General features: G+C 47.1%; 1 protein-coding gene across 3 annotated transcripts in view; it reads right to left on the bottom strand.

The window, feature by feature from the left end:
- LOC139264547 (tensin-3-like) overlaps positions 1-11,192 on the bottom strand; it is a 548,053-nt gene extending 536,861 nt beyond the window's left edge. For 2 of the 3 annotated variants that reach the window (XM_070881175.1, XM_070881177.1), the window contains exon 1: positions 10,962-11,165. In XM_070881175.1, the coding sequence (XP_070737276.1) occupies positions 10,962-11,141 (180 nt within the window). In that variant the 5' untranslated portion in view covers positions 11,142-11,165. Of the gene's footprint in view, positions 1-10,961 lie in introns of all 3 variants that reach the window. The other variant, XM_070881176.1, reaches the window with a different exon arrangement.
- Positions 11,193-19,568: the final 8,376 nt, after the last annotated feature.

Here is a 19,568-nt window from a genome sequence, read left to right as displayed (position 1 = left end):
TTTGATTGTATGAAATGCTTATTATATCTGGACAAATATCTCATCAGTGGGACAGGAAGAACAACTGTGTGACATAATTAAATCTAATAGAAACATCAATTGTTGATAGAGGTTTAACATTACAGAATTACACAAATATTTGTTCAATCAATAATCTGCCAACTTCACTTGCGATATCAAACAGCAGCAACAGTTATACAAATGTACTTACTGAATGTAAAATCAATTTGAAAAGTTAGCTGACATAAGTTGTGGAGTGGAAAACATGTTAACCAGGCAATTTTGATCATAATTAGATCTCAGATCTGGTCCTGTGTAATGAGACAGGAATAATAAATGATCTCCTAGTAAAAGATCCTCTCAGAATGAGTGATCACAGTATGGTTGAATTTGTAATACAGATTGAGGGTGAGGAAGTAGTGTCTCAAACGAGCGTACTATGCTTAAACAAAGGGGACTACAGTGGGATGAGGGCAGAGTTGCCGAAAGTAGACTGGAAACACAGACTAAACGGTGGCACAATTGAGGAACAGTGGAGGACTTTCAAGGAGCTCTTTCATAGTGCTCAACAAAAATATATTCCAGTGAGAAAGGGCAGTAAGAGAAGGGATAACCAGCCGTGGATAACCAAGGAAATAAAGGAGAGTATCAAATTAAAAACCAATGCGTATAAGGTGGCCAAGGTTAGTGGGAAACTAGAAGATTGGGAAAATTTTAAACAACAGCAAAGAATGACTAAGAAAGCAATAAAGAAAGGAAAGATAGATTACGAAGGTAAACTTGCGCAAAACATAAAAACAGATAGCAAAAGCTTTTACCGATATATAAAACGGAAAAGAGTGACTAAAGTAAATGTTGGTCCCTGAGAAGATGAGAAGGGGGATTTAATAATGGGAAATGTGGAAATGGCTGAGACCTTAAATAATTATTTTGCTTCGGTCTTCACAGTGGAAGACACAAAAACCATGCCAAAAATTGCTGGTCACAGGAATGTGGGAAGGGAGGACCTTGAGAAAATCACTATCACAAAGGGGGTAGTGCTGGACAGGCTAATGGGACTCAAGGTAGACAAGTCCCCTGGTCCTGATGAAATGCATCCCAGGGTATTAAAAGAGATGGCGGAAGTTATAGCAGATGCATTCGTTATAATCCACCAAAATTCTCTGGACTCTGGGGAGGTACCATCGGATTGGAAAGCAGTTAATGTAACGCCTCTGTTTAAAAAAGGGGGCAGACAAAAGGCAGGTAACTATAGGCCGGTTGGTTTAACATCTGTAGTGGGGAAAATGCTTGAAACTATCATTAAGGAAGAAATAGCGGGACATCTAGATAGGAATAGTGCAATCAAGCAGACGCAACATGGATTCATGAAGGGGAAATCATGTTTAACTAATTTACTGGAATTCTTTGAGGATATAACGAGCATGGTGGATAGAGATGTACCCATGGATGTGGTGTATTTAGATTTCCAAAAGGCATTCGATAAAGTGCCACACAAAAGGTTACTGCAGAAGATAAAGGTACGCGGTGTCAGAGGAAATGTATAAGCATGGATCGAGAATTGGCTGGCTAACAGAAAGCAGAGAGTCGGGATAAATGGGTCCTTTTCGGGTTGGAAATCGGTGGTTAATGGTGTGCCACAGGGATCGGTGCTGGGACCACAACTGTTTACAATATACATAGATGGCCTGGAAGAGGGAACAGAGTGTAGTGTAACAAAATTTGCAGAAGACACAAAGATTAGTGGGAAAGCGGGTTGTGTAGAAGACACAGAGAGGCTGCAAAGAGATTTAGATAGGTTAAGCGAATGGGCTAAGGTTTGGCAGATGGAATACAATGTCGGAAAGTGTGAGGTCATCCAACTTGGGGAAAAAAAAAAACAGTAAAAGGGAATATTATTTGAATGGGGAGAAATTACAACATGCTGCGGTGCAGAGGGACCTGAGGGTCATGAAACTCTTAGAGTCTACCTGCAAAAACATAAAACATTAAACCGTGCCACCCGACCTGGGTGACACACCAGACATTTACAAGGCCCTTTTTTTCCTTTTTTTGGTTTTTTTTGTTTGGTTTTTTTTTTTGTTTTTCTTTTTTTTGTTTTTTTTTTGGGCACTAAAATCACAATTTTCCCAGTGCCCCCTATAAAAGGGAAGGGGACACTAAAAGCACCGGCAATTAAAACAAATTAAACTTTAGAACGTAAAATCAAATTAAAACTTGGTTGCCGGGCGTGATGATGCACTCCAGTCCCTCCGGTGCCCACCTCTCGCGGAAGGCCGCGAGCGTACCGGTGGACACCGCGTGCTCCATCTCCAAGGACACCCTGGACCGGATGTAAGAGCGGAAGAGAGGCAGGCAGTCAGGTTGAACGACCCCCTCGACCGCCCGCTGCCTGGACCGGCTGATGGCACCCTTGGCCGTGCCCAGGAGCAGTCCTACGAGGAGGCCTTCGGACCTACCCGCTCCCCTCCGCACTGGGTGCCCAAAGATCAGGAGAGTGGGACTGAAGTGCAGCCAGAATTTCAGGTGCAGCCCCTTCAAATAATGGAACAGGGGCTGCAACCTCGTGCACTCAATAAAAACATGGAACACGGACTCCTCCAGACCGCAGAAATTGCAGGCGGCCTGGGAGTCCGTGAACCGGCTTAAAAATTTGTTGCACGGCACTGTTCCGTGCACCACCCTCCAGGCCAAGTCCCCGACGAATAGTGGGAGGACCCCTGCGTAGAGTGCCCTCCATCGGGAACCCCCGCCTCCTCCGGACGGCAAGATGGTACGCCATGGCGTGTCCGGACGGCAGGCGAGGATGGCAAAGTTGAGAGTGTGCAGGAGCAGCCCGTACAAGAAACCCCTCCGCGCGGAACTGAAAGGCACGGAGGGGATTTCCCCGAGGCGGCTCAAGTTGTGAGGCGCCGGCCCCCGAGGGAGGTTCCGGGGTTTGGCGCCGATGAGGAATTCCGTCCGGACGGGGGTCAGTTCGGACGGGATCTCCCCACGTGCTTAAGCCTCCTCGATGCACCTAACGGAGTCAGGGCCCAGAGCTGTTTTTAGCGACTCGATGGCATCGGCCGCGTGGCGGACGTTGGCAGAATTTAGGCGCCGCGCCAGCGTGTCTGGCGCCATCCAGCCCGCTCCTCCGCCATCGAGCAGGTCCCTGACCCTGGTCACCTCACCAGCCACAGCCCTCTCTTCCGACCGCCACATAAAACCTCGGTCGTGGAGGTACGGATTCCCGAGCAACGGCTCCTGCAGGACGGCCGCCACTCCAGCCGGCGGAGAGCTGCGCTTGGTGGAGACTTTGTTCCAGACCCTGATGAGTTCCTTGTAAAAGACAGGCAGCTCCCGGAGGGCGGTTCTGACACCCCCCAAGTTCACAAACAGGAGCTGCGTGTCGTAATTGAGGTCGCGCTGCTGGCGGAAGAAATACGTCGCCAGAGCGCACCACCTAGGAGGGGGCTCAACGTAAAGGTATCTCTGCAGGGTCTGAAGACGGAAAGTCGCGAGCTGGGCGCTGATGCACACCAACGACTGACCGCCCTCCTCAAGCGGGAGACTCAAGACCGCAGCAGAAACCCAGTGCTTCCTGTTGTTCCAGAAGAAGTCCACCAGCTTCTTCTGTATCTTGGCGACAAACGCAGGGGGAGGGGTCAAAGTGACCAGCCGGTACCACAACATTGCGGCCACCAGCTGGTTTATGACTAGCGCTCGACCCCTGGGGGTCATGAAACTCTTTTTGGAGTTCACTTGCAAAAATATAAAACAATAAACCGTGCCACCCGACCTGGCTGACACACCAGACATTTACAAGGCCCTTTTTTCCTTTTTTGGGGTTTTTTTTTGTGTTTTTCATTTTTTTGGGGGTTTTTTTTTGGGCGCTAAAATCAGATTTTTCCAGTGCCCCCTATAAAAGGGAAGGGGACACTAAAAGCACCGGCAATTAAAACAAATTAAACTTTAAAACGTAAAATCAAATTAAAATTTGGTTGCCGGGCGTGATGATGCACTCCAGTCCCTCCGGTGCCCACCTCTCGCGGAAGGCCGCGAGCGTACCGGTGGACACCGCGTGCTCCATCTCCAAGGACACCCTGGACCGGATGTAAGAGCGGAAGAGAGGCAGGCAGTCAGGTTGAACGACCCCCTCGACCGCCCGCTGCCTGGACCGGCTGATGGCACCCTTGGCAGTGCCCAGGAGCAGTCCTACGAGGAGGCCTTCGGACCTACCCGCTCCCCTCCGCACAGGGTGCCCAAAGATCAGGAGAGTGGGACTGAAGTACAGCCAGAATTTCAGGAGCAGCCCCTTCAAATAATAAAACAGGGGCTGCAACCTTGTGCATTCCATAAAAACATGGAACACGGACTCTTCCAGACCGCAGAAATTGCAGGCGGCCTGGGAGTCCGTGAACCGGCTTAAAAATTTATTGCACGGCACTGCTCCGTGCACCACCCTCCAGGCCAAGTCCCCGATGAATAGTGGGAGGACCCCTGCGTAGAGTGCCCTCCATCGGGGACCCCCGCCTCCTCCGGACGGCAAGATGGTACGCCATGGCGTGTCCGGACGGCCGGCGAGGATGGCAAAGTTGAGAGTGTGCAGCAGCAGCCCGTACAGGAAACCCCTCCGCGCGGAACTGAAAGGCACGGAGGGGATTTCCCCGAGGCGGCTCAAGTTGTGAGGCGCCGGCCCCCGAGGGAGGTTCCGGGGTTTGGCGCCGATGAGGAATTCCGTCCGGACGGGGGTCAGTTCGGACGGGATCTCCGCCTGGGGGTCATGAATCCCAAAAAAAGTTAGTTTGCAGGTGCAGCAGGTAATCAGGAAGGCGAATGGAATGTTGGCCTTCATTGCGAGAGGGATGGAGTACAAAAGCAGCGAGGTCCTGCTGCAACTGTACAGGGTATTGGTGAGGCCGCACCTGGAGTACTGCGTGCAGTTTTGGTCACCTTACTTAAGGAAGGATGTACTAGCTTTGGAGGGGGTACAGATTCACTAGGCTGAATTTGGAGATGAGGGGGTTAACTTACGATGATAGATTGAGTAGACTGGGTCTTTACTCGTTGGAGTTCAGAAGGATGAGGGGTGATCTTATAGAAACATTTAAAATAATGAAAGGGATAGACAAGATAGAGGCAGAGAGGTTGTTTCCACTGGTGGAGGAGACTAGAACGAGGGGGCGCAGCCTCAAAATACGGGGGAGCCAATTTAAAACCGAGTTGAGAAAGAATTTCTTCTGCCAGAGGGTTGTGAATCTGTGGAATTCTCTGCCCAAGGAAGCAGTTGAGGCTAGCTCATTGAATGTATTCAAGTCACAGATAGATAGATTTTTAACCAATAAGGGAATTAAGGGTTACGGGGAGCGGGCGGGTAAGTGGAGCTGAGTCCACGGCCAGATCAGCCATGATCTTGTTGAATGGCGGAGCAGGCTCGAGGGGCTAGATGGTCTACTCCTGTCCCTAATTCTTATGTTCTTATAATATTTTTTGTCTGTGACAAAAAGGGAATCAAGAGATATGGGGACAGGGTGGGAAAGTGGAGTTGCGGTAGAAGATCAGCCATGATCTTATTGAATGATAGAGCTGGCTCAAGGGGCCGACTCCTATTTCTTATGTTCTTAATTGAGTTCAGATTGACAATAAGACAACGTGTATAGCAATCAAAGCTCCACAAGATCCTACAAATCCCCTGCGAGAATGGACGCACCAACATTAGCGTCCCCGACCAGGCCAACATGCGAAGCATTGAAGCACTGACCACATTTGATCAGCTCCGCTGGGCAGGCCACACTGTCCGCATGCCAGACACGAGACTCCCAAAGCAAGCGCTCTACTCGGAATTCCTTCACGGCAAATGAGCCAAAGGTGGGAGAGGAAACGTTACAAGGACACTCTCAATTATAAAGGATGTCATAGCAACGCATTTGGAAAGAGGTGACATGATCGGTCCAAGTCAGCATGGATTTGTGAAAGGGAAATCATGCTTGACAAATCTTCTGGAATTTTTTGAGGATGTTTCCAGTAGAGTGGACAAGGGAGAACCAGTTGATGTGGTGTATTTGGACTTTCAGAAGGCTTTCGACAAGGTCCCACACGAGAGATTAATGTGCAAAGTTAAACCAATGGGATTGGGGGTAGTGTGCTGACGTGGATTGAGAACTGGTTGGCAGACAGGAAGCAAAGAGTAGGAGTAAATGGGTACTTTTCAGAATGGCAGGCAGTGACTTGTGGGATACCGCAAGGTTCTGTGCTGGGGCCCCAGCTGTTTGCATTGTACATTAATGATTTAGACGAGGGGATTAAATGTAGTATCTCCGAATTTGCAGATGACAATAAGTTGGGTGGCAGTATGAGCTGCGAGGAGGATGCTATGAGGCTGCAGAGTGACTTGGATAGGTTAGGTGAGTGGGCAAATGCATGGCAGATGAAGTATAATGTGGATAAATGTGAGGTTATCCACTTGTGGTAAAAACAGAGAGACAGACTATTATCTGAATGGTGACAGATTAGGAAAAGGGGAGGTGCAACGAGACCTGGGTGTCATGGTACATCAATCATTGAAAGTTGGCATGCAGGTACAGCAGGTGGTTAAGAAAGCAAATGGTATGTTGGCCTTCATAGCGAGGGGATTTGAGTACAGGGGCAGGGAGGTGTTACTACAGTTGTACAGGGCCTTGGTGAGGCCACACCTGGAGTATTGTGTACAGTTTTGGTCTCCTAACTTGAGCAAGGACATTCTTGCTATTGAGGGAGTGCAGCAAGGTTCACCAGACTGATTCCCGGGATGGCGGGACTGATATATTAAGAAAGACTGGATCAACTGGGCTTGTATTCACTGGAGTTCAGAAGAATGAGAGGGGATCTCATAGAAACGTTTAAAATTCTGACTGGTTTAGACAGGTTAGATGCAGGAAGAATGTTCCCAATGTTGGGGAAGTCCAGAACCAGGGGTCACAGTCTAAGGATAAGGGGTAAGCCATTTAGGACCGAGATGAGGAGAAACTTCTTTGCCCAGAGAGTGGTGAACCTGTGGAATTCTCCACCACAGAAATATGTTGAGGCCAATTCACTAAATATATTCAAAAAGGAGTTAGATGTAGTCCTTACTACTAGGGGGATCAAGGGGTATGGCGAGAAAGCAGGAATGGGGTACTGAAGTTGCATGTTCAGCCATGAACTCATTGAATGGTGGTGCAGGCTCGAAGGGCCGAATGCCCTACTCTTGCACCTATTTTCTATGTTTCTATGTTTCATCAGCGAGAGCATGCAGAAATCAAGCGCAGGCAGCGGAAAGAGCGTGCGGCAAACCTGTCCCACCCTCCCCTACCCTCAACAACTATCTGTCCCACCTGTGACAGGGACTGTGACTCTCGTATTGTACTGTTAAACCACCTAAGGACTCATTTTAAGAGTGGAAGCATATCTTCCTCGATTCCAAGGGACTGCCTATGATGATGATGATGAACCTATTACAGTAATTGTGTATATACAGATTATGTATACAGAAAGTTCTCGTGGAAAAAGGTACAGTACCCTTGATTAGAAATATTAATGGTTATTTCTAAACCTGGTTTATTTGTTCATTATTTAAGACTTTGCTTTCAGTCCCACTGACATTATTTCCTGTCACCTGATTGGCATCCTCCTTTTCCTCTTCTAAAGCACTCCAAGACATTCTTCTACATGAAGCACCCGATGTAAATTCACATTGTTCACGGTTGACTAAGACATGAAACTACTAAACAAAAATCAGTAACCTCAGCATCTGCTTACTTAATTCGATGTTGCGGTCTTAAAATGGCACAGCTCGTTTTGAGCAAAATAATACATTGTGCGTTACATCGTATAACACTATTACTGTCCTTTTCAATTAGAGCATCTTTAGATTGATCATAAGCAGTCCAACAGTACACTAGCATTACCATGTATTTTTGCAAGCCATGATCCGAACCAACGGATCCACCACAGACCCAATCTACGTCCGGACCAGGGTCAAGCAGGGTGGCGTCATCCCTCCAACGCTCTTCTCCATCTTCCTCGCTGCAATGCTCCATCTCATTCTTAACAAGCTCCCCACTGGAGTGGGACTATGGCACCAATGGAAACCTGTACAACCTTCGTCGCCTCCAAGCTAGATCCAAGGTCCTCCCATCCTCTGTCATCGAGCTGCAGCACGCAGACGACGCTTGCGTCTGCGCACAGAGGCCGAACTCCAAGCCATCGTCACCATTTTCACCAAGGCGTACGAAAACATGGGCCTTACATTAAACATCTGTAAGGCAAAGGTCCTCCACAAACCTGACCCCACCTCACAGCACTGTCCCCCAGTCATCAAAATCCATGGCGCGGCCTTGGACAACATGGACCATTTTCTATACCTCGGGAGCCGACTATCAGCAAGGGCAGACATCGACGACAAGGTCCAACACCGCCTCCAGTGTGCCAGCATAGTCTTCGGTCGGCTGAGAAAGAGTGTGTTTGAAGACCAGGACTTCAAATTCTGGCATCAGTCGTGATACCCGCCCTCCTATACGGCTCAGAGACGTGGACCATATGCAGTAGACACCTCAAAGCGTTGGAGAAGTACCACCAGTGCTGCCTCCGCAAGATCCTCCAAATCCACTGGGAGGATAGACACACCATCAGTGTTTTCGATCAGGCCAATATTCCCAGCATCAAAGCACTGACCACACTCGACCAGCTCCGTTGGACGGGCCACAACATCCGCATGCCCGACACAAGACTCGCAAAGCAAGCGCTCTACTCGGAGCTCCGACACGGCAAGCGAGCCCCAGGTCGGCAGAGGAAACATTTCAAGGACATCCTGAAAGCCTCCTTGATAAAATGCAACATCCCAACCGGCACCTGGGAGTCCCTGGCCAAAGACTGCCCCAAGTGGAGGAAGAGCATCCGGGAGGGTCTGAGCACCTCGAGTCTCGTCATCGAGAGCATACAGAAACCAAACGCAGACAGCGGAAGGAGCATGCGGCAAAGCAGACAACCCACCCACCCTTTCCTTCAACCACTGTGTTTGTGCCACCTGTAACAGAGACTGTACTTCCCGTATTGGACTGTCACCTGAGAACTCACTTTTAGAGTGGAAGCAAGTCTTCCTCGATTTTGAGGGACTGCCCATTATGTCCTTTTGCCTTTTAATCTCTCCTGCCTTCCAGCCTGTCACAGACCTTCCCTTTTGTTCTTTCCTCCCCTCCTTCCTTTTCCTGCTTCTACACTTGCTTAAAAATCTGTTACATCTCTATTTTTTCCAGTTCTGACGAAGGGTTATCGACCTGAAACATTATCTCTGTTTCTCTCTCCAGAGATGTTGCCTGATCTGCTGAGTATTTCCAGCATGTTCTGTTTTACTATAGTACACGAGTTGTATTACACAAAGACAAACCATCATTTTCGACCTATTTCTGCTGATCTGATAACCTAGTTCTCCACAATATAGAGAATTTTCAAGCAGCCACAAATCTACAAAGTTCAAAGCATTATTTGAACTGTGGAAAGTTAGCAACAGTGGCAGTCCAAAGAGATCTCGGGGTCCATGTACACAGATCACTAAAATGTAGTTGTCAGGTACAAAAAATAATCAAAAAAGCTAATGGAATGATGGCTTTTGTAACAACAGGGCTAGAATATAAAGGGGAGAAAGCTACAGCTATGCAAAGCTGTTAGACCACATTTGGAGTACTGTGTACAGTTCTGGGCACTGCATCTCAAAAAGAATATACTGGCCTTGGATGGAGTGCAGCACAGACTGACCAGAATGTTACCAGGGCTCCAATGGTTAACTTATGAGGCGTGATTACGTGAACAAGACTTGTATCCCCTGGAATATAAAAGGTTATGGGGTGATTTGATTGAGGTTTTTGGGATTTTGAAAGGGTAGATAGAAATAAACTTGTTTCCACTGCTGGGGGAGTCTAGGACAAGGGGACATAAATTTAAAATCAGAGCCAGGCCATTCAAAGGGTGGTAGAAGTATGGAACTCTCTGCCACAAAAAGCAGTAGATGCTAACTCCATTAGTCATTGTAAACCTGAGTTCACTTGACAAAAGTATAAAAAGATATGGAGCCAAGGCAGGTGAATGGAGTTAAGATACAGATCAACCACAATCTCACTGAATGGCTGAACAAGCTTGAGGGGCAGAATGGCCTACTCTGTTCCATGAACAGCCTCTAATTGACTTTTTAAAGAGCAGCTCCTCAGAGAAGTGGGCAAGATGTGGCCTGAAACAGGACAAAGTAGGTGCAACATATCTTAAAAGCTAAACATCACAGTTGTGTTTCCAACTTCCTGCGAGTAATGCAGCAACTAGTACATAAAATAGACTAGCTGCAGTGAAGCACGAAGCAGTAATATGCTCAAGGGTTTGGAGAACCACAAACATGGCAGTTTCATGACTTCCCCGCCCAGTCAGCCTTTTTCCCCATCCCCAATAACTGATAAATGAAAGTGTTAAAAGAAACTGGCGGGACAGTTTTTAATGCCCCTGTGATTTTTCTCCTGGGTTGCTGGCAGCCGCGAGATTAATCTTCAACTTCTGGAGACCCAGAGCTGGGGGTTATTTGTTTGTTTCCACGCTTGATTCAAGCCCTGAAAGTGCTCTATTAGCTTGTAATAAGAGTTTTCTTTTATCCGTTTTCTCAGCCTTTCAGTTAGTATTTAACCAGATTTTGTGTTGAGCCTTATTGCCACAAACCGCCCAGAGAACTTGTGAAAATGTTGGTACAGTTCTGTATCACGTGACGGGTGAAGTGTGTTACCATGTTGCAGTGCTAAACCAAGAGTATATGCTCACCAGACGGGAAGGGGGTAGTTATTCTTTATAGATGATACAACGTTTTTACAGAGACAAAATACTCATAGATAAGCTGCTGAAAACATGGTTTGCCAGAGCTCGGGGGTAAACAATGTCGAAACTGTGTAGGAGGAAAATGCACACTGAAAGAAACTGGGAAAACTCACCATAAAGATTGGCTGCTGTTCTCCTGGGTGCTTTGGGACGGTCTCCTCCTGGCTGGCAGTTAGATGAAGCTGGTGAAAGAGCTTGGAGTGAAAATGCATTTCCTCCCAATTGCAGAAAACCACCAAACAGGCGGGACAAGCGAAGCGCCTGCTCCAAGGGCGCCCAGCAGCCTCCTCCATTGCTCAAATGCTCGCACTGCCTGCCCCCGAAGCGGCGCGGTGTTCACAGCGCGATCAACCTCAGTGCAACGCCCAGCAGCTGCCACAAGCCAGGGACTGCAGGGCGAAAGCTGGAGGCATCCCACGGCATGTGTGTTCCCGGGGAGTGTGGCGGGCTGTGAGTGTGTGAGCACCAGCCCTGCGCTAATCGCCGCAAAGTGCGGCCAAACAGGAAACCAAAGGGGGGAGGGGGCTTGGGCTTTACATTGGGGATCCAGACTTTCTGCTCTCTCTCTCTGGGTTTCTCTCCCCCGCTCAGATGTTTGTGGGGTGACCGATGCACTGAGGGCTATAAGCTTAGAAATTGATTGGCCCTGGCCGAGCTGCCGAGTGTGGAAGGTCGCACATGGACCCCCTGAAACTGAGCGGCCCCGCCTGCGATTGTATGGCTCCCTGTCCCGGCTCCTCGGGCACATTTCAGCAACACCCGTCCCACGCTCTACCTTTCACTCTTGTGTGGAAATAATAAGAGGAAAATAACTCCAGGGGTCCGTCACAACTCTTTTTGAGGGAGACAAAATAAACATTAAATCAAGTGCCCCCCGATCTGGGGGACACTCCAAACATTTTTCAACTGACCTTTTTGTTCCCCAGGGGTCCAACACATCTACAAATTGTTAAATCACAACTGACCCCACTCTGGGAATTTAACAGGTTTTACGTGAACATAGAGGGAAAGTATCAGTCCTGTTGAGTTACATTCTCATATTTTGTCGGTGACATAAGACACTATCCCTCAGTTATCAATATACTCGGGAAAATGGCACTATTACGACCACTCTATACACACATATATATGTGTGTGTGTGTGTTTAAATATTTCAGCACCTCCTATCATTGTTAAGCTCTCAAGTTTCCTACTACATTGACTTCCAGGCCTGCCTTCCTTATTTCAAATCCCTGCACGATCTCGACCTTTATCTGATCAATCTTTTCCAGCCTTTACCTTCTGCTCTGACCCGAGAGACTTGTCCTCTGCTTCCCCAACACTGACCCTTCGTTTATTACACGCTTGCTCTCTGGGCATTCCCCCACCAATATTCATTATAAAAAACTGACTCTTTGACTGTGCCTTCAGTTCTCCTCTGGCCCATAAAGCACTTACATATGTGAAGGGAGTATTAGAAATGCAAGTTCTTCTTACAATTTATATGCAAAGTATAAATAACATTAAAGTAACTTCAATTCTGTAATCCAATCTAATAGCTTGTATAATGAGTGAGTTGCTTTATCTTCACCCTTGCAGTTTATATCACTTGAATACCGACCAATTGGAAGGTAATCCTATCATTACAGACATTAAGCTGCATTTTAGCCAACTTTCTATTGTTCAACCTCATAGAATCATAGAACGGTTACAGCATGGAAGAAGACCTTTCAGCCTGTGCTGGCTCTGTGCAAGAGTACCTCAGCCAGTCCCACTGCCCCACCCTTTCCCCATAACCCTGCAATTTTTTTTTCTTTCAGGTACTTCTCCAACTCCTTTTTGAAAGCCGTGATTGAGTCTGTCTCCACCACCCTTTCAGGCATTCCAAATCATAACCACTTGCTGTGTAAACATTTTTTTTCCTCCTGTCGTCTTTGGTTCTTTTGCCCATCAACTGAAATCTGCATCCTCTAGTTCTCGACCCTTCCGCCAATGAGAACAGTTTCTATCTACTCTGTCCAGACCCCTCATGATTTTGAACACCTCTATCAAATCGCCTCTCAATCTTCGCTGCTCTAAGGAAAATAACCCCAGCTTCTCCAGTCTATCCACGTAACTGAAGTCCCTCATCCCTGGAATCATTCTCGTAAATCTTTTCTGCACCCTTCTAAGGCCTTCACATCCTAACAACAATACATTACTAAAGTTTCTCTAAAACTCAGAGGGTCTTGAATATGGGAGAGGGGAAGAATAGTTGCTTAACAGGAGGTCAATGGGCACTTTTGAATTAGTCGTAAGAAACATTGTTTGAAGTCCTAGATTAACAAAATAGACAGGATGTAAGAGTTACCCCTAAATCCTTTTTGTATCAAACTCGGAAAAAGAAACAAAGTAAAAGACTGAAATATAACTGAACAATAAATGCAATTTATGAATTGGTGCACTCTCTAGCTGTAAAACTTATCAATGAGACATGGTAGATATCAAAGATGTGATTGAATTCACTCTGAATAAAATGTTCAAAAAAATCATCCATTAACATTTGAGAACCTAAGAAAGGAAAAAAGTCACAAGTGTAACATTAAATGTTAACGGTGTTATTGCAAGATATCCTCAGGTAAAGATTGAACAATTTTGGAACCGTAACAGAAAGGTGTTAGAACCGAAGGGCATGTTGCAATATAAATAGCAACCTTGTTTGGCTACCTTCCTGCCATTTTCTATTTGCCCAGGAGAAAAGTTTGCCCAAGAAAGATGAGATGAAGAAATTGCAAGAGGAATGGTACATTTCAAAGTGACAAGTGTTTATCACAAAGCTGACAGGAATCTGTGCAAGTAGCTTGACAGAGAAACAACAACAGAAGCAGACATGTGTTCAATACACCCTGAAACAAACATGGGGAAGTCAAGTTTGTAATTTATTGTAAAAGTTTTACTTTGTGCTGACTTTCTAATGAATATGATAAAACATAGTAATATAAAATCCATTCATGCCTGGTAAGTAACTGCAAATAAGAATTATTTTAAACATGTACAGAAAATTTTCAATTGCTTCAGATATCCAATAGCGAGCATAAGTTTTCCACCTTTGAACCGAGTGAGCTTCAATCAACAACTTGGATTTGTGTAGTGTCTTTAAAATCATAAAATACCCCGAGCTGCTTCACATATGAGAGAGCAGACCAAACAATAATAGAAAAATTAGGAGAGTTGCTCAAAAGCATGGTCAAAAAGATAGGGTTTGAAAAGGTTTTCAAAGGCAAGTCAGGAAGAAGAAAGATGAAATGGTTTTTGAAAAAAAAGTTCCAGAGGGTAGGAATTAGAAAACACAAGCTCTGGAAACACAGCAGTATTCATTGCTTTGGTTACCATCGTGGATTTGATCCATTAATATTTATGTCAACCTGTTAGCAAATGAGTCCAAGTGTATCAACACAAAATAGGAAAGACACTATATTTGAATTTGGAATATAGGAATTCCAAGTACAGAAACTCGTGTTTTGAATAAAGAGTCAGACTAGATACTGCAAGCTCAAAGTAAGGTGTGACTGTAGTCCTTTATAACAGATCTCAGAGTGCCTCTCCAGGCTGTGAGGCCTCCTTATATACAGGTGCTCCCAAGGGATTGTGGGATCCCTTGGGACTTCAGGGGATAAGCCCTCTGGTGGTTAGACATGGTATTTAGAGATTTAAATACATAACACTTCCCCCGCTCCCCCCCCCCCCCCCCCAAAGTCAATAGTGTAACTATTTACAATGTGAGTTGAGTTGGGGCCTTCTTTTCCCTGGTTGATTGTCTCGGTGCAAATGCTGGTTTTGGTGAGTCGTTTGTTGGGCCCTCGCTGGGTTGCTGCGCAGTTGGCCTTGCTGGGCTGCTGAGGGTGGTGAGTCCTGCTGGGCTGCTGCGTGTGATGGGTTCTGCTTCGTGGTCAACTGCTGGGTCGGTTGCCATTTGTTTGTGTTTTGGAGGGTCGAAAAAGGTGGAGTCTATTGTGGGTTGCTCTCGATAGTCCGTAAATCTGAGTTTGGTTTGGTCCAAGTGTTTCCTGCAGGTTAGTCCATTTGAGAGTTTGACCACAAACACCCTACTCCCCTCTTTGGCCAAGATAGTGCCAGGAAGCCACTTGGGATCTTGTCCATAGTTCAACACAAATACAGGATCATTTATCTCAATTTCGCGTGACACATTTGCGCGATCATGATATGTATTCTGTTGAAGCCGCCTGCTCTCTACCTGTTTGTGTAGATCAGGGTGTACTAACGAGAGCCTTGTCTTAAGTGTCCTTTTCATGAGCAGTTCAGCAGGTGGGACTCCAGTGAGCGAGTGGGGTCTTGTGCGGTAACTAAGCAGGACTCGGGATAAGCTAGTCTGCAGTGAGCCCCCAGTTACTCTTTTCAAGCTCTGCTTGATTGTTTCAACTGCTCATTCAGCCTGACCATTGGATGCTGGTTTAAACGGAGCAGATGTGACATGTTTGATCCCATTGCGGGTCATGAACTCCTTGAACTCAGCACTGGTAAAGCACGGCCCACTATTGCTTACAAGGACATCAGGCAGGCCGTGTGTGGCAAACATGGCCCGTAGGCTTTCAATGGTGGCAGCGGACGTGTTTGCCGACATTATCACACATTCAATCCATTTGGAGTACGCATCTACAACCACTAAGAACATTTTTCCCAAGAATGGGCCTGCATAGTCGACATGGACCCTGGACCATGGTTTGGAGGGCCAGGACCATAAACTTAGTGGCGCCTCCCTGGGTGCATTGCTTAACTGTGAACATGTATTACATTTGTGTACGCAGAACTCTAAGTCTGCATCAATACCGGGCCACCACATGTGGGATCAGGCTATCGCTTTCATCATTACGATGCCTGGGTGGCTGCTGTGGAGATCACTGATGAAAGTATCCCTGCCCTTTTTTGGCACCACTACCTGATTACTCCATAGGAGGCAATCTGCCTTTATAGACATTTCATCTTAGCGCCGCAGGTATGGCTTTATTTCCTCCTGCACCTCTAACGGGACATGAGACAACTCCCGTGGAACACACAGTTTTTTACTAAGAACAGTAAGGGGTCCTGGCTCGTCCAGGTTCTAATCTGTCGGGCGGTAACAGGTGATTGATCACTCTCGAATGCTTCCATTACCATAATTAAATCTGCAGGCTGTGCCATCTCCACCCCAGTGGTGGGCAATGGCAGCCCACTGACAGCATCGGCACAGTTTTCTGTGCCTGGCCTGTGGCGGATGGCGTAGTTGTATGCGGACAACTTGAGCGCCCATCTCTGGATGCGGGCCGATGCATTCGTATTTATCCCCTTGCTTTCAGAAAAGAGGGATATAAGCGGTTATGGTCGGTTTCCAATTCAAATTTGAGCCCGAACAGATATTGATGTATTTTCTTTACCCCGTAAACACACACTTACACTTGTTTTTCGATCATACTGTAGGCCCTCTTGGCCTTAGACAGGCTTCTGGATGCATAAGCAACCGGTTGTAATTTCCCAAATTCATTAGCTTGTTGCAATACACAACCGACCCCGTACGACGACGCATCACATGCTAGTGCCAAATGCTTACATGGATCGTACAACACAAGCAATTTGTTTGAACATAACAGCTTCCTAGCTTTCTCAAAGACACTTTCTTGGTTTTTACCCCATACCCATTCATCTCCTTTACGCAGTAAAGAGTGCAGTGGTTCTAACGATATGCTAAGACCCGGTAAGAAGTTCCCAAAATAGTTCAGGAGTCCTAGAAACAACCGCAACTCCGTCACGTTCTGTGGTCTCGGTGCGTTCTTGATTGCCTCCATCTTCGAATCGGTGGGCCTGATGCCGTCCGCCGCGATTCTTCTCCCCAGGAACTCCACTTCAGGCACCAGGAAAATGCACTTGGAGCTTTTTAGCCTGAGCCCCACACGATTAAGCCGACTAAGAACCTCCTCCAGGTTCTGCGGGTGCTCGACGGTGTCCCGACCTGTAACCAAGATGTCGTCCTGGAACACCACGGTGCGCGGGACCGACTTCAGCAAGCTTTCCATGTTCCTCTGGAATATCGCCGCAGCTAATCGAATCCCAAATGGGCATCTGTTGTAAATGAAGAGACCTTTGTGCGTGTTAATGCAGGTGAGGCCTTTCGATGATTCCTCCAGCTCCTGCGTTATGTAGGCCGAGGTCAAGTCCAGCTTCGTGAACATTTTCTCTCCCGCCAGCGTCGCAAATAGGTCGTCTGCCTTTAGTAGTGGGTATTGATCCTGCAGTGAGAAATGATTGATAGTTACTTTATAATCACCACAGATTCTGACGGTGCCATCTCCCTTGAGGACTGGAACAATCGGACTGGCCCACTCATTGAATTCGATCGGCGAAATGACGCCCACTCATTGCAGCCTGTCCAGTTCGATCTCCACCCTCTCTCTCATCATGTAAGGTACCGCTCTCGCCTTGTGATGGATAGGTTGTGCCACCGGAATCAAATGGATCTGCACTTTTTCTCCTTGGAACTTCCCGATGCCTGGTTCGAACAGCGAGGGGAACTTGTTTAGGACCTGGGCAAATGAGGTGTCGTCGATGGACGAAAGCGCTCGGACGTTGTCCCAGTTCCAGTGTATCTTTCCCAGCCAGCTCCTGCCAAACAGCGTGGGGCCATCGCCCGGCACCACGCAGAGTGGTAACTCGTGCACCATTCCATCGTAGGAGACCTTTACGGTAGCACTGCCGATTTTGGGAATTAGTTCCTTTGTGTAAGTTCTGTTTCGTGCGAATGGGAGTAAGGTCTGGCCTTGAGGCCTTGCTGCACCACAATTTATCGAAAGTCTTTTTGCTCATTATGAACGGGCTTGCGCCCGTGTCCAGCTCCATGAACACCGGGAGTCCATTTAATTCAACCTTCAGCATTACCAGGGGACACTTTGTGGTAAATGCGTGCACCCCATATACCTCTGCCTCCTCGGTCTGAGGCTCTGGTTTGTCGTGATCCATCGTGGATCTGTCCTCCTCTGGTGGTTTGCAGGATTAGCAGGGTTTGCAGGATTAGCAGGGTTTGCAGCTCGCCTGCACATACGTTGGAGGTGTCCCATTGTTCCACAGCCCTTGCAAACGTAACCTTTGAAGTGGCATGAATGGAAACGATGATCACCGCCGCAGCGCCAACAACGTGTTAATGGCCTTGTATTCATTACCCTTGATGGTGGACTCTGAGTCATCTGCAGACATGCAGCTGCAGGCCTGTAAGTCCTGCCCTGTACATTTCGATTCAAAAACAATGTTCCTTCATGAAGGAAGACACGAATAACCTTCTGAATGTACTAGGGGACAGTGGGTCTTGTGAGAAGGAGGAACTGAGGGATATCCTTATTAGGCGGGAAATTGTGTTAGGGAAATTGATGGGATTGAAGGCTGATAAATCCCCGGGGCCTGATAGTCTGCATCCCAAAGTACTTAAGGAAGTGGCCCTAGAAATAGTGGATGCATTGGTGATCATTTTCCAACAGTCTTATCGATTCTGGATCAGTTCCTATGGACTGGAGGATATCTAATGTAACACCACCTTTTAAAAAAGGAGGGAGAGAGAAAACGAGTAATTATTGACCGGTTAGCCTGACATCAGTAGTGGGGAAAATGTTGGAATCAATCATTAAGAATGAAATAGCAGGGCATTTGGAAAGCATTGACAGGATCGGTCCAAGTCAGCATGGATTTATGAAAGGGAAATCATGCTTGACGAATCTTCCGGAATTTTTTGAGGATGTAACTAGCAGAGTGGACAAGGGAGAACCAGTGGGTGTGGTGTATTTGGACTTTCAAAAGGCTTTTGACAAGATCCCACACAAGAGATTGATGTGCAAAGTCAAAGTGCATGGTATTGGGGGTAATGTACTAATGATAGAGAACTGGTTGGCAGACAGGAAGCAGAGAGTCGGGATAAACGGGTCCTTTTCAGAATGGCAGGCAGTGACTAGTGGAGTGCCGCAGGGCTCAGTGCTGGGACCCCAGCTCTTTACAATATACATTGACGATTTAGATGAAGGAATTGAGTGTAATATCTCCAAGTTCGCAGATGAACTAAACTGGGTGGCAGTGTGAGCTGTGAGGGGGACGCTAAGAGGCTGCAGGGTGACTTGGACAGGTTAGGTGAGTGGGCAAATGCATGGCAGATGCAGTATAATGTGGATAAATGAGAGGTTATCCATTTTGGGGGCAAAAACACGAAGGCAGAATATTATCTGAATGGCGGCAGATTAGGAAAAGGGGAGGTGCAATGAGACGTGGGTGTCATGGTTCATCAGTCATTGAAGGTTGGCATGCAGGTACAGCAGGCGGTGAAGAAGGCAAATGGTATGTTGGCCTTCATAGCTAGGGAATTTGAGTATAGGAGCAGGGAGGTCTTACTGCAGTTGTACAGGGCCTTGGTGAGGCCTCACCTGGAATATTGTTTTCAGTTTTGGTCTCCTAATCTGAGGAAGGACATTCTTGCTATTGAGGGAGTGCAGCGAAGGTTCACCAGACTGATTCCAGGGATGGCTGGATTTTCATATGAGGAGAGACTGGATCAACTGGGCCTTTATTCACTGGAGATTAGAAGGATGAGAGGGGATCCCATAGAAAAGTATAAGAATCTGACAGGACTGGACAGGTTAGATGCGGGAAGAATGTTCCCGATGTTGGGGAGGTCCAGGACCAGGGTACATAGTCTTAGGATAATGGGCAGGCCATTTAGGACTGAGATGAGGAGA

The sequence above is a fragment of the Pristiophorus japonicus genome, chromosome 5, assembly GCF_044704955.1.
Source record: "Pristiophorus japonicus isolate sPriJap1 chromosome 5, sPriJap1.hap1, whole genome shotgun sequence".
Taxonomy (NCBI): Eukaryota; Metazoa; Chordata; class Chondrichthyes; family Pristiophoridae; genus Pristiophorus; species Pristiophorus japonicus.
This window is presented reverse-complemented; position numbering and strand designations above follow the sequence as displayed.